At 38.9% G+C, this 25,734-nt stretch overlaps 1 protein-coding gene across 1 annotated transcript; it reads right to left on the bottom strand.

Moving 5' to 3' along the window:
• Window positions 1–2,387: 2,387 nt before the first annotated feature.
• Window positions 2,388–24,265, bottom strand: LOC130232611 (high affinity immunoglobulin epsilon receptor subunit alpha-like). The gene is made up of 6 exons (XM_056462589.1): window positions 24,212–24,265; window positions 15,936–15,974; window positions 15,501–15,737; window positions 11,607–11,894; window positions 9,685–9,736; window positions 2,388–2,466 (listed from the first exon to the last, which is right to left on the bottom strand). The coding sequence occupies exons 1-6, from the start codon at window positions 24,240–24,242 to the stop codon at window positions 2,388–2,390; spliced, it is 726 nt and encodes a 241-aa protein (XP_056318564.1). The 5' UTR covers window positions 24,243–24,265.
• Window positions 24,266–25,734: the final 1,469 nt, after the last annotated feature.

Raw genomic sequence — 25,734 nt, 5'->3', positions numbered from 1 at the left:
GCAGACACAGAATCAGCTCTGAAACTCAACTCTGCTGCTGATGTTGTTCTGTATGGATTGTGAGTGTCTCCATCTTTAATCCAGCTGTATTTGATCCACTGAATGTTTTCATCTGTCTGTATGTCACATGTAAGAGTGACTGTCTCTCCATTGAACACATGCTGAGCTGGTCTCATCTTCACTACAGGCATTGGTCTCTCTGCATTAGTACACACATGAGGAAATATTGATGAAAACAGCATCACAGTGTCAGGATCATTGAACTCCAAAACAAACAAACAAACAAAAAGTCTTAAGAGAAAAGCACTGCAATGAAACATCTAGTTTGTTTTTGGTTTGCATTGGATACATCATAAATATTTGTAGTATAAAACCTTCGATATTAATATAAAATTATTAATAATAATCAGAATAGTGTACAGTACTGTTTTAAATTCAATAACTGTAGAGTTCAAGAAGACAATAATACAACTCACTTTTCACTGAGAGAGAAACAGCAGAGCTTGATTGTGATGAGTTTGGTCTTCCAGATCTCTGTCCTTTACACCAGTACTGACCCTGATCAGACTCAGCAACTCTTCTTATAGTGAGAGTGTTTCTATTTACAGTGTAATGACCATCAGACTGTAACTTTACACTGTTTGTGTCTTTATACCACTCATATGTCCAGTAACTGTGATCAGACTCAATCACACACTTCAGATTGACTGTCTCTCCAGTGAATACAAGATTGCCTGGTGTTACATTTAATGTAGGTCTGGGTAAGGCTGTGAAGCAAGACAAAACAAAGTGAAAATGTATTTTGGAAATTCTTCACAGTAGCGTGTTTGTGCATGATTTTATCCAATATTTCACAATCTCAAAACCTATATAAAATAAAACACCATAAAGCAAAAAAAAATCACAATAATAATAATAATAACAATAATATATACAATAATAATAATAACAACAACAATAATAATAAAAATTACAACAATAATAACAATAATAGTAAACATTTAATATCCATCCTGTATGTTGGTTTGCACGCAGTTTCAGTAAACACAACATTTATAATATTAACATTATTTTGGAGTAAAATAAACTTTCACTATGATTACTGAAATGCGTTTATGTTATGATTGCAAATATGCTAAATGCACTGTTATCTTTAATGTAAAGCAGATTTTTATATTTGATCCTTTTTTGATCACATTATAGCACAGTATTTGCTTAGATACTCACCCTTCACAAAGAGATTAACAGCAGAGCTTATTTGTGTGGAGACTAATCGTATATGTCCTCTACACTGGTACCAACCATGATCAGACTCAGCAGCTCCTCTGATAGTGAGAGTGTCTCCGTTTACAGTGTGATGACCAGATGACCGTAACACACTGTAATTGTATTTGTTACTGTCTATATACCACTCATATCTCCAGTTACTGTGATTAGACAATATATGGACGTAGTGTCTGTGACGTCACCCATAGGTTTCTGAACACTGCAAAAGAAGCTACAAGTAGGCGCGGCCAACCGTCGCCATTTTGTTCGCACGTCATCGCACCCACGGCGGGATACCAAACAAGGGCAAAGAGGCGGGTAGTGGGCGGAGCTATAGACACCTGCTGGCACTTTGCTTAGACCTGGCAGACAGACTTTACTTTGGGAGAAACGCTTGATACTCTATTACCTGCGACTCGTTTGTGTTCTGACCACATGTGCTTGGCTGTACACCATATCAATAAAGTGTTTAGACTTTTAAAAACACTGCTGTAACACATGGAGCCACTAAGCAGTGTTCTTATGACGTTTTTCTACAGGAGGAAATGCAAATTACTTCCAAACACTTCAGATATAGTCTGTGTTAGTAAATGCAAGACTATTGATGAACTCCTGCAAAACACTGTATGATAACGCTTCAGATAACTATTCTAGAGCCTACAGATAATCAATCTGTTAGATTCTGGAGTGCTTTACGGGTCTAAAGAAAAATATTAATGATAAATGATCTTAAATAAAACTAATACATTTATAGAGATGGTATACAAGTATATAACTTTACTCACATGGGAAACAGGCCATGTGAATGGTTTGTGAGCACAATTAAATGCACACAGCATCCCATATCATCTGATAATTGTAAGACATAAGTCCAAAAGGCAGCTGACTGTGTAAAGCCACATAGAACAAAACAAAAATACGAAATAATAAAAAACAAATTTTTTGTACCAGGCTGTAAACACCTTTTTTTCTGCTGTAAAGTTGGCCATTCTAACAGTGGGCTCAATTGCAATTTGCTCTATTATGGAGCCAGGACTAGCGGAATTTTGATGAATTGCAGTTTCAGTTACTTCCGTATTGGCTTCCCGAGGGAGAGCGGGAGGTTGCCGCTTGGATTAGACTCAATCACACACTTCAGATTTACTGTCTCTCCAGTGAATGGACTGGCTGGTGTCACAGTCACTGTAGGTCTGGGTAAAGCTGAGAAGAAGGCAAAAACACAAAGTGACTCAAACAGCTTTCAGTGAAAATAATTAAATCTGTATATTAAATACTATATAAATGTTATCTCATATTTTTTATAACGTGTTTTCTATTTTTCTTGTGTGTTGTCAATAGTTTTCTGGCTCACTCAAGTTCTCAGACAAACAAAAGCTAAACTCAGCTTTACTCAGAAATTTGTTGTACTGTTTCTATATTGAAAAAGCATATTAATAACAGATTTCTTTGTGTATATTGTTACACCTCATTTCATAATAATGTTTGGTAAAGGGTCCCCAGAACATCTGCGGACAAAGTATTGGTGAAAATAGTCAAATCAATTGGCACTCTGTTATCCGTGGTGGAATAAGCCCTCAAGCTAAATCTAAATGACCGAGACCAGACAATATGGTGCCTGATTTCCAAGATTTCAGATTCATACTGGTTTTGATTCTGCAATATGCCAGTAAGTTACAACACTATATTTTATCAATAACCTACAGAAGAAAAGAAATGTGAGTAATAGTTGCATTAAAAAAACAACATGAAAATAAAATCCATTTGCCTTTTGATATTTTTGTGACTCCTAAGTTATACTAAAGACACAGCAATAACGTCAGATGCAGCAGACTGGTTTTATGGCACTAGGTTAAACATTCTGACACCTTTACAGCTCTCATGTTTCAACGATGAATAGACTTCGACCTATTGTGTGTAAGGTTTATATATTTATAACCACCTCAGACGATATCGAGGGTCGCAAGTCACTGACATTGTTATTTTGGGGGTTGCGGGTTGAAAATTTAGGAACCTCTGCTCTAAACGTCACTCTGCTGACAGGCCCAGACTTAATTAACCCTTTGGCAGGAGTTCTTTGAACAGAACCACAGGCGTACAGAATGACAGTCCAACTTTTTGGGGCTGCATCCTCCCCTAGATGTGCTAACATTTGTCTTAAGTACCTGGCACAGCAACACAAGGTTGACCAATCTTGACCAATTCAATTTCTCTGGAAAATAACTTACAAGTGAATGATGGGTTAACCAGTGTTCCAACTGTCAAAGAAGCTGAGGAACTAATTGATCTGCTTAATCTTAAATCTTATCCAGCGTCAACACTGGTTTGTAGCTCTTTTCATTCTGAGTGGCAAGCACATCCTACAGGAACTGTATTGTAGAGGTAATGGATATGGATGATCCTATTCCTGAGAACTTGCCCTCACGGTGGAGAGAGTGGCAGAATAGCTTGCAGAGATTAAAGGAAATTGCAATACCACAACGTTACTATCCACAGGACCTTGGTAGAATCGTTAGGGTAGAATTACACCATTTCATATGCTTGTAATGCAGGACATGGTTCATGTTCACAATAAAAATGAGATTTATTGCAGCTTTGTAATGGCCAAAGTGAAAGTTGCCCACACAAAGATTACAAGTATCCCAAAGTACTCTCAGCTGCAGTCACCGCATCCAGGATGAGTGTTATGCTGAAGGTGGAACTCCAGATAAAGGTAGAGCAGAATTTTTTCTGCACTGACTCCCACTTAATGATTTAAGTTAATGTCATGATAAATTGTTTTATCAGCTTAGATCTATGCTGTGATCAAGGCACAAATGTTGTGGGTGCGAAGAAGGAGTTCAAAGAAGCTCTCAAGTAATGTGATACAGAGGCTCTGAAAGCTTTTCTTGCAGTTAAACAGCGTGAGTTCACTTTCAATGCACCCCTTTAGAGAGTCATGCAGGGGGTGTGTGGGAGCTGAATGTTACAATTGCCCAGTGTTTAAGGTAGACTTAATATTGCCTCCTCCAGAATGCTGTTATATAAAGCAATGGCTATTGTCAGCAGTCACCCATTGATGTTGATGGGATCAATGATCCCATGGCACTAGAGCTCCTGACTCTTATTCTTAAACTACCTAATTCTCATGAAAACTAAGGTAGCCTTACCATCTCCCAGAAAGTTCATCAAGACAGAGATGTATTCTGTGAAGAGATGGCGCAGAGTGCAATATTTAACCGAACAGTTCTGGAGCTGGTGGAAGGAATACCCCTGAACGTGTCCACTAGGCAAAAGAGGCATTTGTCCTGGCGCAACTTAAAAGTAAATGACATGGTCATCATCATGGAAGATACACTTCCAAGTAACCAGTGGCAACCAGGGGCGTAGCAACAATATATATATATAAACCTATGTCAACTGTTTTGAAAATCAGTCACCAAAATGGAAAACATAGTTTGTAAGCTTTCATCAATTCATTAATTTTCTTTTCAGCATAGTCCCTTTGTTAATCAGGGGTCGCCACAGCGGAATGAACCGCCAGCTTATCCAGCATATGTTTTACACAGAGGATGCCTTTCCAGCTGATACCCAACACTGGGAAACACCCATACACTCTTGCATTCACACACATACTCAATGGCCAATTTAGCTTATTCAATTCCCCTATAGTGCATGTGTTTGGACTGTGGGGGAAATCGGAGCACCCGGAGGAAACCCACGCCAACACAGAAAGAACATGCAAACTCCACACAGAAATCCCAACTGACCCAGTCAAGACTCAAACCAGTGACCTTCTTGCTGTAAGGCGATTGTGCTACCAACTGCACCACCGTGACGCAGAACTTTCATGAATATTGCTTTTTAATTAATGTCAATATTTCTTAAGGTACTGCTGTAACTATGCAAATGTCCCACCTGTCAAATGGTGACAGTTAAGGGGTTAAAGGAAAACATGTTTAAGGGTTCAAAATGTATCACCTCTCTATAAGTAGTCTTGGCATTTTATATAACCAATATATAAATGACAAATAATCACCAGACAGATAAATACAATTTCAATAAAAACTTTGTTAATTGTGTAAAATAGAAAGAAAAAATGTCTGCCTTCTGCTTATCTTGAACAGCCCTCACATGGCATGGCGTGAATTACACGATCCAAGTGCCCTTTAGACTGTTGAGTGTAGGAAAAAATCTGCAATGAAAACAGTGCAGAAATGAAACTGCACTTAACATAAAATATAGTGCAAAAAAAAATAACTAGCTTATGCAAGAGAAGGCCAAACAGGGTAGGTAGGTACATATTGACATATAACTTATTATTTGCATACGTCCTCTTCATAGCAGTAATGGTATTTTCATGAGTTGCAATATTCGTTTAATCTTAGTGAATGCCAGCCCTTTTGCGATGGTGAATGCTCTGCTGTTGCATGAAAACATTTGACAATTAAATGAAGGATTAAATAGAACATCTCCTGCTTAAAATGTGTGGCAAATGCGGTTACCTGCAAACTCCGTCCCTCAGGCTTTACAGTGAGAGGCTTTAGTCATTTTCATAGCAGACTTTAACCTTCAGGAAGTCTTTTATCCACTCTTCAAAAAATGTAAATGGCGGATTAACATTCACCACATGATCACTGATCAGATGTGCCGTTATCTGTAACTTTAAGTGGTTTCCAAAACAAAATCTGTCAGTGTTATTGTCATTCTCTCGAATGCAGACCTTTAGATTTTCACAGCAGTAGCTCCCTGTCATCTGAACGGAGTGATTGATGGCTGATATTAACCAATCCATTCGCGTTCAATCCGCCAATCGGAAGAGTTTTAAGGTGGGGCGGGCATTGCGGGCTTTGTTTACTGCAGTAAGTTGACATGACAACTGTTTTAAACCAATCCTGAGTGCTGCGTTTGGCGTTTTTAAGTGCAAATATGCATTCTGCGTGAAGCTCGCATAGATTTTCGGGTGCATATGCGACCACAACGGTCGCAATTTCGAGTCCTGCAATTTCAAATTCAAGCAGGTTCAAGAACTTTGTCCAAAATCCAAGCACTTTTCTAACCTTAAAAACACTATATTAAAAATCAAGCATTTTCCTGGATTTCCAGCACCCGTACAAACCCTGTTATTATACAAAGGAACTGTTAGTCCACAGAGAATTTAAAGGTGGTTTGTCAAGCCCACTTGAATCACACTTCATAAATTCATGGTGATTTTTTTGTGTGTAAAACTGTATTGGACAAATGTGCAAAAACTGGTGCAGTATCAGTTAGATGAAAAAGTATGTTTTCTTTAGGTTTCTAAAGATCACTCACCCATGCACACTTATTTTTCATTTCAATTCACCTTTATTTGTATAGCGCTTATACAATGTAGATTGTGTCAAAGCAGCTTCACATAAAAGGTCATAGTAAATAGGAACAGTGTAGTTCAGTTTGTAGTGTTTAAGTTCAGTTCAGTTTAGCTCAGTTCAGTGTGGTTAATAATCACTACTGAGAGTCCAAATACTGAAGAGCAGATCCAACGATGCGCAGCTCTATAGATCCTGAACCATGCAAGCTAGTGGCGACAGCAGAGAGGGGAAAAAACTTCACTAAATGGCGGAAGTTAAGAAAAAAAACCTTGAAAGAAACCAGGCTCAGTTGGGCACAACCATTTTAATTTCTCCGCTGGCCAAACGTCTTGTGCAGAGCTGCAGTCTCAGTGGCAGAGGCTGGAAGCTGGCCTCAGCGAAGACTCGTCTGTCTCTGGAGCATCACAGGAATCAGTCTCATGTTCTCCACTCCTCCATGACCACCACAGTAGCTGCTCAGGATACGGCCTGGTCCAGGATATGGAAACCTTGGGATCATCTCGTCGTTGGTCTTGGATCGAATCAGTGACTCTGCATAGTCTGAGGGCCTCGGGAAGAGTATCCCCAGGTGGAAATGGAGAATAAAGAAAATAATTAGCGTAGCTGCTGTTCCTAGTGTATATAAACAAGGTGCCGAAACCAGTGTGGAAGCCCGCTAAGTGGTGCACTGAGTGTATGCTTTACTAAACAGGTCTTTAATCTAGTTTTGAATTGGGAGAGTGTGTCTGAGCCTCGGACGTTATCAGGAAGACTATTCCAGAGTTTAGGAGCTATAAATGAGAAGACTTAGTTTGGGTTGTTGTGGTTAGGGTGAGGGGGAAGAAGAGGGGGTCCTGGTTTTACTCACAGGGGATCAGGTGATCTCAGAAAACATGGTTTTATAGTTGCCGCTTGAATGATACCAGTGAATCAGCAGTCTGTGCGTGAATGAACAGATCATTCCACCAGCGAGGAACATTAAATAAAAAGGTTTTGGAAAGTGACTTCTAGCCTCTCTGCGATGGTGCCACAAGGCAGAGCTCACTTCCTGACCAGAGGCTCCTGGAGGGGGTGTAGACCACCAGGAGCAGGTAAAGGTAAGTGGGTGCAGTGCCAGTGGGTGTTCTGTAGCAAGCATCAATGATTTGAACTTGATACAAGCTTCGACCAGTAACCAAACAAAAGATACGAAAAAAGAGAAGTGTTATATGGGCTCATTGAAGACCAGACAAGTTGCAGTGTTCTGGATCATTTGTTGAGGTTTTAGGGTGCAAGATGGGAGTCCAGCTAGAAAGGCATTGCAATAGTCCAGCCTTAAAATGGTAAGGGATTAGACTAGAGGTTGTGTAGCATGATCTGTTAGGAAGGTTCAGATTTTTCTAAAGTTGAAAAGTGCAAGCCTGCATGATTGAGCTGTGCTATCAATGTGCTCTTTGAAGAAAAGCTGATCATCTAGGATCACCCAAATATCCCTTACCGAATTACATGGGGTCATAGTAGATGATCCCAGTTGGATTGAGAAATTGTGTTGAGTGTGTGGAGTTGCAGGGAAGATGATAAGTTCAATTTTTGCCAGCAGCAGGTGATGGTCTTTCATCCAACCTGCGATATCCTCCAAGCAGTGAAAGATCCTTGCAGCTACCATGGGGTCAGCCAGGTGCAATGATTAAAGCTGTGTCATCGGCATAACAATGATAAGAAAAACCATGTGATTGGATGAAGGTTCCCAGTTATACAGTGTAAGTTGAGAATAGAAGGGGACCAGGAAGGGATCCCAGAGGAACGCCTGTGACTAGCTGATGAGCTTTGGATACCTCTCCTCTCCAGGCAACCCTAAATGATCTGGCGGGGAGGTAAGACTCCAAGCAGCAGAGTGAAGTTCCACTGATGCCCATTGAGGAGAGGTTGAACAGTAGAATCTGACAGTTGATGTATCAAAAGCAGCATAAAGGTCCAGTAACAGCAAAACAGATAAGTTAAAACTAGCTTTGGCAATCTGCAGGGCTCAGAGTATGCATCAGCAGACAGCCCATCTCAAGGCTGATTTATACTTTCGATTCTGCAGTGTGATCCGCCACCATCAGGCCTGCAGTCACCGCACTAGACTCGGGTAAGGTTTGCAGATGTGACTGATACTCCATTTGTACACACAGGGACTTACTTTATTTTGAATTATTCCTCCAAGCAGGGCAGTTTTGCACACTCAGGCTGTTAGAAAGTGGTCTGGAAGCAGACCTGGTGCAGTTGCAATCCTAGCTGCATCCAATGTTTTTAATGCCCACACCTAACCTCACCCCTTACCCTACCCTCACAGTGACATCACTAGCTCCATTGAGTACATTCTGTCTGACATTGCAAGTCCGAGACTTACAGTTTCAGCTTGCATAATCAAGGTTGCATCCAGATTCTATTGGGCTGTCATGGTGCACACAGTGACGTCCGTGGGTTTGCCCTGACTGTCTCCACCACACATGAAATAAATTCCACATTTCACTTCGCAAATCAACTCTGTTCACAAGAGAGGGGGTCACCGCATTGTTTTTTCACTTTTGAGATGGCATCCATGCACAGGTTGACAAGCACACTACACCCACACTGCCCTCTATTGACAAACACTCAGAACAACAGCTGTCACTCAAAAGTACCAGTACTAAAAAATGCAGGATCGTATCATTTTGAGAGCCAGGGTATTACAATACATTTTAGTACTGGTATATCATGCAACACTACTGTGATGATAAGATGTAATTAACATCACACTGCTGTTGGTGTGTTTTTATACAACTCATATGTCTAGTCACTGTTATCAGACTCAATCACACACTTCAGATTGACTGTCTCTCCAGTGAATACAGCGCTGTCTAGTGTCACAATTACTGTAGGTGTGGGTAAAGCTGAAACAAAAAACCAAAACAAAAGACAAAGAAACACCAACAACAAATAATTCAAACAGCTCTTAAAATATATATTATATTTTGTAAAGTTGACAGATCTACACAGTGAATACTTTGTCTAAAATGTGTAAAAGATGAGGATTGAAGGAATCTGAATTAACTTCAGCCAACCTGAATATGTTGTGTTCTTGTTTCCCACTAATGTGGAAATTTGTAACTGTGATGTGCTGAGTCGATGAGTCGATGTCGGAGCCAGTGGTGTGGTTAAATCTGAAACGAAAGAAAAAAATAAATAAGTCAGCAGGCCGACGCATTATTAATAAAGACCTTCTATATAATAAGACCTTCTCAAGACCTTTGGTCTACATGACACAGTTTTAATGTTGTCTGGATTTTATGAGTAATAAGCTACATGAAGCATGGTTATGACTTAATTATGCTGACTTCGCTAGATTTATTAACAGATTTGATGACTACCGGTAGCCCATATGCAGGTATGAATAGTCTAACTGTGGGTTAGTTTGCATGTGTGGGTCGGTCTAGATCAGGGGTGCCCAAAGTCAGTCCTGGAGTGCCGGTGTCCTGTATAGTTTAGCTCCAACTTCCTTCAACACATCTGGCTGGAAGTTTCTAGTATACAAAGAAAGAGCTTGATAAGCTGCTTCAAGTGTGTTTAACTGGGGTTGGAACTAAAATATGCAGGACACCGGCCCTCCAGGACCAAGTTTGGACAGTCCTGGTCTAGATGATCTCAAGGGCAAATTTCTATGTCCCAGTCCAGGTGTATCTTTACCTAAAACCAGGGCTTAATTTGTGCCAGAAACAACCACCACTCTCAACTTTCATGCTCGACACCTTTACATCTGCAGGTAACATGCTGGATCCATTACCCCAATCTGTTCCAGGACCTCGCAATTTACAAATTACGCACTGCCTAAAACATATATATTATTTGAAATAAAGCTCAAAACAAACAATAACAACAAGAATATAATATAATTTAAACCACTTAACTGGCACTGAATCAGTTCATCAGGGATTAGGTAAACGATAGCATTGCATAACTTGCTTTCAATGAATAAAGTACATTTTAATAGCAAAACTGTTAAATCTAAATAATACAGCATTTAGCCAGTAATTTAGGCAGTTATAACATGTAAGTGAATAAATGAAAGTAACAAAAGGAGCCAAATCAGTCACCAGGTTTAGTAGCGCCCCCTATGAGATTGAACAGTTATGCCATCCTTGAAAGCCTGCCTCAAATGTAAAGCAGATTTCTCTAATAGCAGTTAAATTTTGAGCTCATAATTGGACACTAATCATTGAATTAACATGTAGTCTGAGGACAAATGACAACAATGTCAGATACTACAGTTTTAATTGCTGTTGTTTACGTTCTATACGTCTATGTTTATCTTGTGTCCGAGCACATGGCTCAACCTGTGTTTGTGTTTGTGTCTGTTCCTCCTTTTTTGTTTCCAGCTACCACACCCCCTTGTTTAGCCATCATCTAGTCCTTGTTTGTCTCAATGGGCCCTATCGTACACCCGGCGCAAGGTGTGACGCAATTGTTGTTTGCTAATTTTGGCTTGGCGCATGAGTCATTTTGACGTTTTGCACCACGCTATGTAAATAGCAACTGCATTTGCGCTATAAAGACCTCTAAAAACTAATTCCACATTGGAATATTCTTAATAATATTCGTAAAGGAAACAGAAGGTTCTATATGTGCCATTTACAGATATTTCAATATGGAAAGAGAGTGCATGTTTTGGTAAACATTATTCTTTTCCCAAACAATGCATCGTACTATGATATTTCAGCCACGAGTTACATCGTTGATTGGGAAACCCACCCCAGGACTCCATCATCATCTAACCCCTATTTCAGATCCCATTTGTCAATAAACACCCCTGCAGTCACTCTGCGTTTGGGTTGTCTTTTCACAATCTATGACATTCATACCCAAAACTATTGCAAATAGCCAGAGCACTCAAAATGCTATGCTGTACTCAGAAAACAGTAAGACAGCCTATAATTCTGAACCAAAACTGCATTCAGTCAGCTGAATGTGTGTTTTGTTGTATTTTGTGTGTATGTTATTATATGCATTTATGGAGGACAAAAATATTTAACTCACGTGTCACTGAGAGATAAAAAGCAGATGATTGTGTTGAGACTGATCTTCCATATATGAGTCCTTTACAATAGTACTGACCGTGATTAGACCAGTCAACTCCTCTGATAGTGAGAGTGTCTCCGTTTACAGTGTAACGATAATATGACCATAACTTGTTCCAAAAGTTGTCTTTATACCACTCATATGTCCAGTTACTGTGATCAGACTGAATCACACACGTCAGATTGACTGTATCTCCAGTGAATACAGCACTGTTTGGTGTCACATTCACTGTGGGTGTGGGTAAAGCTGTGGATAAAATCAAAAGTAATTCAAACAGTCTTTGACATTTTTTTAAAACCTACAAAACTATTCAATTAATACATAAGTAATTTTTAGATCATATGCTATAGATGAAGAGCTGTAGAAGTCTGACACTGTCATTCATTCTAATTTAGTGTCTCTGATTCAGTTCCTTTTTAATTCAGTGTGCATCTCTGAGGTCTTCCACAAAGCAAAGAATGGGGCAACGGACTCCCACCAGCAAGGACATATATGAAAATGTATTGTGCACTAGCTGCTTTAATGCATAACGTTATTATTGACTAACATTACAAAGAAAAAAAAGATGAAAAGCTCTTTTACATAATCTGTGATTCCTGTTTTCTGAGTGGGAAGGTTTTTGTCTTGTTTTTAGTTCAAATATCTAAAACATCTTAAATCAAGATGCAAAATGAAGAGAGTTTTTTCTTTAATACATGCAAAATAATCTTTTTTATTTTGACAAGGTTATTTTGCAGATTATTAAGCTCGTTTTACAGAAAAACTCACTTTTTTGACATTATTTCTTAAAACAAGATGTAAGCTTTGAGATACCACAAATACTTTGATACTGGAAACAAAGAGACAATAAGCTCCACACCTAACCAGTCTGATGGGAATGCGGGAAAACCAACTCCTCTCCTTTCCTTCATTTACATTTGAAGCAACCCCTCTCTATTCACTCACCCTTTCTTCATACATACTCACACAGAATGGTCATTTCAAAGTGTGAAGGTTCTATATCAATCAAAGTGACTTTATCTATAATGTTTGAAGGGGGCGTAGCAACCGGGGGGGACGGGGGGGATATGTCCCCCTCACTTTTAGAGACAGACTATTTAGAAACAGGTAATTAAGAATGTAAACTTTTGGATTTCATACAGCTGTCCCCCCCACTTTTAAAATTTCCACTACGTCCCTGATGTTTGATATAATTTGAAATGTCTCAGTACAACTGGTACAACCAACGGTCTCATTCCCTAAGAAATAGACAATCAAAATAATAATAATATATATATATTAATATATATATAATATATAATATATATAACTTTAGGCAGGGGCGTAGCAAACGGGGGGACGGGGGGGATCCGTCCCCCTCACTTTTAGAGACCATTTAGAAACAGGTGATTGATAATTATATGAACGTATGAGCTCATACAACCGTCCCCCCCACTTTTAAAATGTCCACTACGCCCCTGACTTCAGGTATCTTTTGAACCACTGCTAAGGGTGTGCCTTTACCTAGGGGGCCTTTATTCAAATTACCACTTGTTCCCTATCGGCAGAAACTCTTTAGATCTAACATGCAAATGACGCTCACCCCTCTCGAGGAGATTCTTGGTCTGACTACTTAAGGCACAGTTTCAAAATGTTCGGGGCGATTCTGAAACCAGATCAGCCTGTAGTGTGGAGCTTCATGCTCCATACTATGTATATTTTGAAGTCAGCTATGCATCTTTTGATCTTAGATATATCTTTGACAATTTGATGTCTTGTATTGATCATTTATGAATTGATGAATAATTGGCATAATATACATTTACCTGTCAGTTTGCTTACTCTGTAATTATTTATTCTAGTAAATTACGCTGTATCCTTGTTTCCGCACTTCCTGCGTCAGGTCAGTAGACGGACTAAAATCCAGTTGAGATAGACATTGGGCACACTAATTGTATTTTTGGGATCTGACTGACTCTTGATATTGATTCAAGTGTACTTAGGTGGAAAGGGGGTTAATTCAGTCAGGGTAACAAGGAGTTGCACGACTAACCTAGATAGGGTGCTCAACCCTTGTTTAAAATTAATATTATTCTAAATTAATTGTACATTGGAAATCATGGGCTTGGCTAAACCAAAATTATTAAAAAGAACAGTAATTGGTTACATTTATAATAATGCCCTTGACCTCTGATTAGAAATTATATTGTCTTTACTCAAGGGTGTACATCTAAGGGGGACTAATCAAAAATACTTTAGAATGAGCAAGCATAGGAGCTGCCATCTAAAAGTATTAGTCAATTACCTCTGTTTGACAATCAAGACTGACAAGAGTGTGACCGTGAGGGACGCCATCCACCGGGGCGATTCACCCGAATGAACAAATGTTGTGCAAAAGGGCCGCTGATGTCGAAGTCCCGGATGACACCAACCAATCAGTGTGCACAATGCAACGTAGCATCATCGAGGTGGGCTGAGCAAAGAACTAGTTGAGAGTGACAGTGCACACGAGAGATAACGCTGGATAACACACCTGCGATCTATCTCACTGTGCAAAAAAGGCTATAACAGGCACTGGTGGTATACTGTGTTACAGTGTGCGTGTCTTAAAAGTAAGTGATCACTGTTTATAAAGTTATCATCGACAGAAGATCAGCTGTTGTTCTCATACTACCTGTAGCAGCTTGTTAGCACAATACTGTTTGTATTACCTGCTTAAACTCGGGAATTATCAAGTGTTTAAGTACAAGTTGTAGTTATATGTTCATATTTACACATTTCAGCATGCTACTACTGTATATTTGTGGGTTATCATGTATGAGCGCGTTACGTGACGATAATTGGCTACATGCGGTGATCATTCACGTTGCACATGCCCAGACAAAGACCCTGCCATCACGCAGCATTCATGTGCCCGTGGCGCCCTCTTGTGGACACTCAGAGGATTGCGCTCATATTATCTACTGGGCCATAGTTACTTATACTTGAGTTGTGTGCTGTTCAGTTATTAATGTTTATTGCGAAACATCTGTATTGATTATTGTTTGTTTCAGAAACCACACATATGTTCCATTTGTATACCAAGTCCTTCAGTAAGCCTAAATCATATCTAAATATCCTAAATGCCTCTCTTCGATTAAAGGGCACCTATGGTGAAAAATTTACCTTTCAAGCTGTTTGGACAGACATATGTGCATGTATGGTGTATAGACCGTCATATTGGGGTGAAATAAACACACCCAGTCCTTTTTTTTTCAATTTAGCAACATAAAAAACGGTGGACCAATTGGAGCGGTTTTCAGATCGACCGCAACTTTACGTAGGAGAGCGGTCCCCCCGCCCACCAATATTGATTGACAGCTGTGCTTTTAACATGTCCTGGTAGTCACGTGTATAATCATATCAGCAAGAGAGGACGAGCTAAACGAGATAAAACAAAATATAAATATGTTTTTATTCTAAACTACCTCATCTGGAGTCAGATATGAGTTAAATTTGAAGTAAATTAACATTGTGCACTGAAAAGACCAAACAGGAAGTGAACCTTCGTCCACCAGCGGACACCTCCATTGGGCTAACTGGGTGGACCTTACACAAGACAATATTTTTTTTTTTTGCTTGCACAGAAATTGTGCAATTCTTTAAGTATTTTTTTATATTTTGGACTAGAAACAAGACAAATAAATCTAAGAATTTGTTTTTACAGTGTACTATGTTCGTATACTAGACTCTGTCTCAAATGCAACATTTAGGATGTTTGACATCTACATCTTTAAAATTCTCAGAGGAGATTGGGAAAAGTAACATTAGAAGCATAAAACAAAAGAACCATTAAATGCATTTTAGACTTTTAAAGAATATAAACTCTCTTACCTGATACAGTCACATAAACAGCATCACTGCTGACTTTTCCTTCACAGCTGTATTTACCAGCGTCAGATGCAGCAGTGATGTTGTAGATTCTCTCAGTGATGTTTGGAATCAATACGTCATTTTTAAACCAGCTGTATGTCCACTGAATGTTTCCTCCTATCTGTATGTCACATGTGAGAGTGACGGTCTCTCCAGTGAACACTCGCTGATCTGGACTCACTCTCACTACAGCCTTTGCTGAACACATACACACATTATATATTATTGATTAACAATCATGTGATGAGTGTGGTGTCATTTAGAGTCATTTTCCACTGAACTCGCAGACAGAAACCAGTGCCAACAGACACATTCAGTACTTGTGTTTCCTCTCAGTGTCTGCTGGCTTGTTGGTCAGTGTTTGTGAGATCTGATGATATATGAAGTTTCACTTACCTTGAGTGCATCCAAACTGGCTGAAGCACAAGATTAACACTAAATATAGACAAAAAATTTAAATTACTAATTGCAAAAATTTGAAAATGTGGGTTTTAGTTGTATTTATTGATTCAATTTTAAATGCAAATCCCGTTAACTCTGGTAAGCAATCATGACAAGTTTAAGAACCCAAATTGTACTTTTTTAACACTAAACATGTGGGTTACAGGCATTAAAGATGTTGGTAACCAAATTGTTTTGGAGCTTCAATTAACCCTTTGCTAAGCCCCGCCCTCCTTAGTTAATGTTGCTACGCCTGTCAAGCTTTCACGCCGGGCTCGTCTATTACAATGTGTATGCGCCGGTGTCAGACATTGCCAGGGATATAATTATATAGTCATTTTTAGGCGAACAGGTGAGATATCAGAGAAAGCCAGACAAAAAAAGGACTGCAGTATGCATTACAGGGGTATATTCATGACATAATAGGCGACCGATTAGAGAATAATTTAATAAAAATTTAAGCTAGGTTAGCCTAGCCGCCTCATACACTGATCATTAAACAACAATTGCTCATTAGAATCATGCACCGGAAGAATCTCACATTTTTAAGATTTAAATGAAGACCTGAGGCATTTGAAAAAACTTTAGCTAAATCAATTGCAGTTTTAATTTGACACTTATCTTTTAAAACTAGAGTTGGATCATCCGCCAATGGTGATATTTTTTATTTCTCTATCAAATATAGTAATGCCATTTAAATTTGGGTTTTTAATTATACTAATTGCTAATAATTCCACGACAGTCAAAAACAAAAATGGAGAAATTGGGCAACCCTGTATCACACCCCTATTGATCAAAAAATCTTTTAGTTGTATTTAATGTTAATTAAATTATTGTAATTAATGTTCAAATATCTCCATACATCTAGAATTTGTCAGCTATAAAGCAATATAAATCTAAAAACCTCGAACTAATATTTTTAGAGGGGAAACGATCAACAGCATCATTTGGGGCATCGTTAAAATCACCACCTATAATTATCTTTCCGTCTTTGAACTTCTTCTTTAGATTTGTTATTGTAACACCAATCTTTTTTAACAGTTCTAATGGGGGTGGGTACTTTCACTTTTCACTGCTACTACAGCCCCTTATATCTGCTCGTGTTCAAAACCAATCAGGTTTTATCCTTTATACATATTAAGGGATCGAGTTGATTGACTTGAAGAGGAAATATATCCTGACATAATCCTGCTGTTACATCGATTTTAAAAAAGCCTAGCAGTGACTCCTCTGAGCTGACCAATTATCGGCCGATTTCTAATCTACCTTCTCTGGCGAAGGTTCTTGAGCGGGTGGTCGTGGGGCAACTGCAAGAACACCTGCAAGCAAACGCTTTGTTTGATGCATTTCAGTCGGGTTTTAGATCAGGACATAGCACAGAAACTGCTTTGGTTAGGGTTATAAATGACCTTCTCCTGATTGCTGATTCAGGGGCTTGTGGTATTTTAGTGCTTTTAGACTTAACCGCAGCTTTTGATACAATTTCTCATAGCATACTGTTGGACAGACTTCATAACTGGGTTGGTGTGGATGGGATTGTGCTAAATTGGTTTAATTCCTATCTTTCTGGACATTCACAGTTTATCTATATGGGGGGTCACAGATCGCATACTGTTCCTTTATGTCATGGTGTCCCCCAAGGTTCAGTATTTGGTCCACTTCTCTTTAGTATTTATATGTTGCCTCTTGGTCAAATCCTGCAAAAATTTGGGATTAGATATCATTGTTATGCAGATGACACACAAATCTATATTAACACTTCTCCCAATTCATCGGCATCAATGTCATCGCTTAACGCATCTTCGTAATATAGCCCGCTTACGTCCTTCTCTTTCGAGGCCTGATGCTGAAAGGCTCGTCCATGCTTTTATCACGTCCCCCTTGGAACTTGCAATTCTCTCAAGATATTACAATACATTCAAAATTCTGTTGCACGTGTGTTAACACATACATAGTCTCGTTCGCAGATCACTCCCATACTCCAACAGCTTCACTGGCTGCCCGTCATGTCTCGTATTGAATTTAAAACATTGATTTTAACATATAAAGCAGTTCATGGTTCTGCTCCAGGTTAAATTTGTGACCTGATATCCATTTCCTCTACCTCTTGCTGTCTACGCTCTGCCTCAAGTCCTACGCTGTTTCAGCCTCGCTGCAAACTCAGCACCATGGGAGGTAGGGCATTCTCTTTCCGTGCTCCCAAACTGTGGAATGGTCTTCCCACCAACATTAGGAATGCAGGTTCATTGGACGCTTTTAAAAAGCTACTTAAAACTCATCTTTTAGGACTGTTTTTAATTTGTGATATCTTTTATTCTTACTGTGTTTTATATTGTATTTTTTTATTATTGTTTACTGTGCTTTGTTGTTTTTACTTTCTTGTAAGCGCTTTGGGTTTTAAAAAAAGCGTGTTATAAATAAAATATTATTATTATTATTATTATTATTATTAAAACAGTGCAAACACTGGAGAACTCCACAATGTGGGGAAGATTCACAAAGAGTGGACAGCAGCTGGACACAGAAATCTGCAAGACATGAGTTTCAGAAGTCACATTCTTTGTCAAGCCATATTTGAACAACAGACAGCTTCAGAAGCGTCTTGCCAGGGTTAAAAACTTGACTGCTGCTGAGTGCTCCAAACTTATGTTTTTTGATTAAAGTAAATTGTGCATTTCCTTTGTAAATCAGGGTCCCAGAGTCTGAAGAAAGAGAGAAGAGGCACACGATCCATGTCGCTTGAGGTCCAGTGCAAAGTTTTCACAGTCAGTAATGGTCTGGGTTGCCATGTCATCTGCTGGTGTTTCTCCGCTGTGTTTTCTGGGTTCCAGGGTCAATGCAGCGCTATACCAGGACGTTTTGGAGCACTTCATGCTTCCTGCTGCTGACCAACTTTATGGAGATGCAGATTGATTTTCCAATAGGACTTGTTACCTGCACACCGTGTCAAAGCTAGCCGTACCTGGTTTAAGGACATTATCCGCGTTTCCACTATCGCGCCTAAAGCGAGCGAGCCAAGGCCAGTCGCGTTTTCACTATCACTTCCGGGGCGTAATCGAGCCAAAGCGGGGCTTCCTTGGGGCCAGCGTCCGGCCTTTTTCGGCCCGCCGAATACCTTGGGCCAAGGAGGGCCAACTGGGGCTTCGGGGCGGGGTTACGTACAAAGGCGGAGTTTTCCTGTCAGGTAAAGAGGAGACAAGATGCTTTCTTCCTTTACATTTGTTTTGCTATCGCGCTTGATCAACTCACTAAGAAGAAGAAAAAATGGATAGCAGACAGTACTGGTCAGTTGAGGACACCAGGGCTCTTCTGAACATTTGGGCCGAGGAAAATGTTCAGAGGCAAATAGACGGCGTTTGCAGAAATGAGGACGTTATCAAGTACATCGTACATCGCTGTCTGGCCTTACACCAACAGACCACAAACAGTAAAAAAGCAATCGCTTCGGTGTTCTCCATCTTCCAGCTCTCGTAGTGATGCCAGGTTGTGTTTGTGGTTATAATTGGAGTTTTTTGTTCCCGCTGAAGTGGGCGGGTTGTGTGACGTTTGATTCGTTTGCGTGACGCGCTGCGAGCAACTAGCCCGACAGTGGAAACGTGACATGATTTCGGCCTCATTTCTCAACCTCCCGGGCTATTGGCTCGCACTGGCCCGATAGTGGAAATCCTTGTTATCCATTGACCAGAAAACACGGCTGACCTTAAGCCCATAGAAAATCTATGGGGTATTGTGAAGAGAAGATGAACACAGACTGATCCACTCCATGCCACACCAGAGATTCAAGCAAAAGGAGCCCCAAATTAAGTATTGTGTTGTGCATGCTCATACTCATGATTTTCAGTTGGCCAAAGCAATACTCTAATTTTCTGAGATACTTGTTTTGGGGTTCTGTTTGCACACCAGCTACGTACACATGCACTGCAAAATTATTTCACTGTTATTATTTATTCACATCTATCACATATATCATTCATCTATCTATCATTATTTATTATTATATAGTTATCATGTTATATAGTATATCATTCTTTGCAGACTGCAGTTATCATTTTTTATTGTTTTGTCTATTTCTATAAAAAAAATTTTTGCTGCTGTTGTTATTGCTTGTATCCCTCAATGACAATAAAGTCTCTTTTAGTCTTTTTTTGTGCATTACAGTATAAAAAATAACAAAACTGACTAATATTCTGTGATTTCTGAAAGATCAATAATATAAAATGAGTCAAATTACTATAAGTCACAGGCCAAAAACCATTTATATTGCATGAATTCATTAATGATTTTTTTCTGATTGTTAACAGAGTTTTTTGTTTACAAATACACTAAATAATTCTTAAAAACCACACATTTCTTTTATTTATACTGACAGCAAGGGTCAGCTTCGGTCACCATAGATTATAGTGCAAATTAAATCCACATTTTGGTTGTAGTTTGTAAACATTATGAAGAGTGCTTGACTAGCCTATTGTTTTAAAGGTGTGTCATCAGTTTTTCTTTAAATGACTAAATTCATATGTACATGGAGGTCAATGCTGAAATTTGTCCCAAAAGAAGATGAGGTGGAATGACCAGCACTGCTCCAGAGACACCAGCAGCTGCACATGTACAGGTCAGGATGCAGCACTGAGGACTGTCAATCTCTACAGGTACAGAGAAGGTTTTATTCTTTACCTTTTGTAAATGTTTGAAATTGGGAATGTTTCTGCAGAAGACATGTCAGTGTTTTTTTTTTTTTTTTTGATGCCATCTATTATTTTGAAATGTAAATATTTTAATGTTTAGGTATAATTTGAGTGTTTATATGCATATTAATGAAAATAAATAAATAAAAACATGTTTAAATGTTTGTCTGATTTTGTTCCTCTGTGGGGGCACCACAGTAAAATTTCGCATAGGGCAACCTTTTGGCCAGCAGCAGCCCTGCATATGAGTCACTATGGCATATTAGAGTTCAGCTTGAAGCTGTGGTCACATTGAGCTTTTTCTCCCATAGACTTCCATTCATATGCACATGAATGCGTCAGACCGGAAACGCAAGGTCATGTGTCAAGTTTCGCATGTCGCTGCGGTGCAAAGTTCAAGCTTGGTGAACTCTGACCTGAGAAATCGCATCACTTGACTGCATGAGACCAATCGAGGATCAAAACATAACCTCTCCGGACAGAAATTTAAAGCATGGAGCAATCGCTCGCTTTTTTTAATGTCTAATCATCTTGTTTAATCCCGCCCCTTTTCGCAGCGCCGCACAACAGAATTTCGCACACACAAAGCCCGGTGTGACCGTAGCTTTATTGCAATGGCTTTGGTCGCCAGTGTCTTGAGGGTTGAAGCTACGGTCACACTGGGCTTTGTGTGTGTGAAATTCTGTTGTGCGGCGCTGCGAAAAGGGGCAGGATTAAACAAGATGTTTAGACATTTAAAAAAGCCAACGATTGCTCAATATTTTAAATTTCTGTCCAGAGAGGTCCTGTTTTGATCCTCGATTGGTCTCACACAGTCAAGTGTTGCGTTTTCGCAGGTCAGAGTTCACCAAGCTTGAACTTTGCACCGCAGCGACCTGCGAAACGTGACACATAACCTTGCGTTTCCGGTCTGACGCAGCTTTAGTCTGAGTTTGTTGACTGCATTGAGTGTGACAGTTTGAAGTATGTGGGAACTTGGTGCTCGATTGCTGTGAGGCTGAGTCTGGATTCTCGGGAAGAGCAGGGCTCTGGCCGGAGCTGTTATAGTTTGTTTGTTTGTTTGTTTGTTCTTCCGTGTCATAGTTTAAATGGTGCGATGCTGGAGCGTTTGTAGCAGGAAGCATTCTTCAAGACTAACATGGCTAAGTTAAAATACTCTAGTTATTTATAGTGGTTTAGGAATCGGCTGATTGGTGAATCATGCATTAGCTAATGAGGACCCTATACGACACATACCTCATTGGCCTCTCTAACTCAAGAGGAATAAACTTGAAGGGGTGCAGTTTCTCTTTAACAAACTTCTTTGTAATCCTTACAAACGTGTTATTAGCACAGCACCTTGTGGCTGTACTAGTAGTGCATCGGAAGAAAATCTTGATTGCAACAATGAAATAATTCCCAAGCTAAACATAACAAGAAAAGGTCCCCCCCTCCCCTTTATAGTTTTAGTTAAATAACTTTAAATGAATTAACATGCATTAACAACAAATATACATTACTTAGTTATTCTAATGATTACTCTGAACATTTTAACTATTTATTGACCTTTTAACTGTAAAGTATATGTTTATAGAGTGTAATATATAAAAATTGCTTCTGACGGCAGCTACAGTTATGGTTAGGCTATATTTTCCCTGCCATTTCCTCCTTTCCCTTGTAAACTGGCAATCAAATGCAGTCACTAGACTGTTCCTGATAAAATGCAGTCTGTGGATGTTCTTGTTTATTGGTCTGCTCAGTGCTTAACCAGTGCATTCTGGATTTTGTGGGGAACTCTTGAAGTAGTCAGAGTATATGTGTAAGTCAACGTGATTTTAAATGCGATATGAGAATATAAAGAGTTAAACAGATACAGTACAAGCCGAGTGGAGCGATTACAAGTAATAACACAATTAAAAACACATTTAGCTATAGAAAACAAGGCAACCATTTAAATTGCACTTACACTTCTCAAATGGAGGAAAAACTGATCCATGAACTGTGTATTGTAAAGTTCCTTTTAAGCTCTGACAAAGTCTCATACAACAATAGTCTTTTCTAATGCTTCCTTTAACAAACAGCCAACAAATTCCCCATTGCGAGGTAGATTATTGCATTAATCACCAAAATGTTCAGTCATCATTAGTCCCACACACAGAGGCCCGCACTCTGCTAGCATTTGAAGGGAAAGACACATTCTTGTTTTACCAGATCCGGCACAGAACATATTTGGTATTTTTTTGTGTCGATGTAGATACAAACAGGCAAAAGATCTAGACAAATAATTTAAATGACTCTGAGTTGAATCTTTTTTTTTAATAAAAAAAATAATAAAATCAATATTTTTAAATAAGGTGCACTTTCAGATTTAAACCTCAACTGGGTTTGCTCTTTTACACAGTCATAACCAATCGCTTCAACCAGATCAGCCACAATCACCACTTCCATCAACAGCAGCTCAAGCACCTCAATATAGAGAAAGGAGTCATGCAGGAGTGTTGTGCAACACCAGGAAGCAAAACGTCTTCCTCTAACTGCACATCTCACTCCTCAGTTCCTTCTATAATCTCTAGATGGCAGTAACTAGACTTTCAGTAGGTGCAGTCAAATATATATATACACATATTTAAATAATACAGTAAACAATAGAATCACTGGACTAAAGTGCCCAAGAGCCCTTGTTACATCTCTGTTTATCTCAGTTCAACATATTGATGTTTGTCTGCTGAACAGCCATGGCTTCTGAACACTCTTATGAAATGACATCCCATCCAGATGATACAAATAAGCATATTATGAGTTTTGAAGGGCTGTGTAATATTGAAAGGAAGTAAGAGTCGTTTCTAATATTGTAGAGTCTATTTACATTCTTAATCTATCAGTTGTACAGTTTCTGTATTTTTAAAAATGAATTACTGGTCACAATTACTGGTTCAACTGGGATTGCTTCCCAGTCGAAGAGATTTTAGTGTTCAGTAAAGACAGAGGAAAAGTACAGCTCATGAGTGTTATATTTTATCAAGTATTGGTGTCTTGATGTTTTTTTTATATAGAGAATTATTTGTTTACTTAAAGGTAAAGTTGGTTTTGCATTTTAAATTTGAACTGCTGCACTCATTTGCTATTTAGGATGAAATTGTGTAGGTCAGAGGAAATTATTTGCATATGGGGAACATTTAGCAGCTTTAAGTGCTGTCCTTATTTCTCTGAGCACTAACTGTTCCCATGTATCAGTGTCATGTCTTGTTTGGCCTTGTCATGCTGAATCACTGAATGCCTATTTATTTGTAAGTCGCTTTAGACAAAATTGTCTGCTAAATGATTAAATGTAACCAGTGCACATCCTGCTGATGCTTAGCTTCTCTCTCTCTCTCTCTATCTATCTATCTATCTGCTTTTTCCTCGTTGTAACAGGATACAGAGAACAGACAATGCCTACACACTGAATTGCTGGCAGTTGCTAAGTCTTTGTCGTCTTATGTATTGCTTGTTGTATCCATCATTTATAAATAGCTTTAAAACATCAGCTGAATAAATAATCATGCTTTCAAATGAAAATCAGATACTCACAGAGGACGAAAAACGGCACACTGAACCCCATACTGCCTCAATGCTGTGTGTTCAGAAGCAGACACTTCCTTGATTAAGCTGTCATTTATACTTTAAGAAAGAGGGAGGGTCTCATACAAACATTAGATTTCATTTACTGTTTTACGAAAAGGAGTTAGGAGGGAAATTTTGGTAGCTAGCTTGAAGCCAGTGGTGCTGTCGGTAAGAACAGAGGTCCAGTCTAGTCACTCCATTTAGTTGCATTTATTAGCATCAAGGATTCGGACTCAAGGGAGAAGTATGCGTGTGCGTGTGTGTGGTGTTTTCTGCAAGGAAATAACAGAAATACAATGTGTCAGTAATCCGTAAGGAAATAACAGAAATGCAATGCTTCAGTCTACCAACAAAGTACATATCTAAACAGAAAATATGATAAACATGAAACATAGAAGCACTTAACTCAACTTAAATCATACAAAAGCCACTTACATGGTCATACACGCACGCACGCACGCATGCACGCGCGCGCACGCGCGCGCGCGCACACACACACACACACACACACACACACACACACACACACACACACACACAGGAAAACAAAGGAAATCGAATTCAGTCCTCAGCACAGTTCAGCCATGTGCAACCAGAAACAGGCAAACTGTGAGCACAGGTGCAGTTAATAAAGCCCTTGAGGCAGTCCTGATTGGCCAGAGATCGAGTGAGTGGAGATTGGAGTGAACCATAATCTGAACAGGGGTGTGACACTAGGAGTCTGCAGTTTAGGAACAACTCAGCATTTTATTAAAAGTGCCCTAAAGGTTAAACAGCACTGGCACAATGATATGATTTAGTCACAGTGAGATTAAATACTGATTTTGACCGAATGTGGATGTAGTTTATAAATGACCTTTAGCTAGAGAATGATTGTGATATATATATATATATATATATATATATATATATATATATATATATATATATATATATATATATATATATATATATATATATATATATAACATTTATTAGTAATACATTTTAAAAAAATATTTAACAAATGAATTATTTATTTAATTGGTCTGTGAGTATGCTTGACAGCAAAACATAAAACATGTTGACTTGTAACTATGTGCAAAGTGAGAGGTGTCACTTTTAGATTTCCTGGATGAAAACAGAAGAACAAATAGACCTAGTCAAACCACAACTATCAGCTTCACAAAATTAGCACAGCTCTTAAACTTAAAGGGATGGTTCAAATTGTCCTCACTATTTACTCACTTAATTAGTTCCAAACTTCTTATGATGAACACAAGTCTAAATATTACGAAGAATGTTGCAAAAAAGGTAGCCATTAAAATCCATAGATGGAACAAAATAAATTCTATAGAAGTCAGTGCTGTTTGTTTCCAACAGTCTTCAGAATATCCCCGTGTTCAACAGAAGAAACTCAAACAGGGTTGAAACAAGTGAGTAAATAATGAGAGGATTTTCACTTTTGGGTGAAACATCCCTTAACAACACAGCATCTTGCATGCTCTCAA

This window comes from Danio aesculapii, chromosome 7 (genome assembly GCF_903798145.1).
Source record: "Danio aesculapii chromosome 7, fDanAes4.1, whole genome shotgun sequence".
NCBI classification, from domain to species: domain Eukaryota; kingdom Metazoa; phylum Chordata; class Actinopteri; order Cypriniformes; family Danionidae; genus Danio; species Danio aesculapii.
Note: the sequence above shows the minus strand (reverse complement) of the source record. Positions and strands in the feature narration are given on the sequence as shown.

Coding starts and splice junctions, on each gene's coding strand:
- LOC130232611 (XM_056462589.1), bottom strand. CDS start 24,242: ATGGGGTTCAGTGTGCCGTTTTTCGTCCTCT. Junction 15,975..24,211: donor TGTGCCGTTTTTCGTCCTCT/GTGAGTATCTGA, acceptor GTCTATATTTAG/TGTTAATCTTGTGCTTCAGC. Junction 11,895..15,500: donor TGTTTATGTGACTGTATCAG/GTAAGAGAGTTT, acceptor TTTTATCCACAG/CTTTACCCACACCCACAGTG.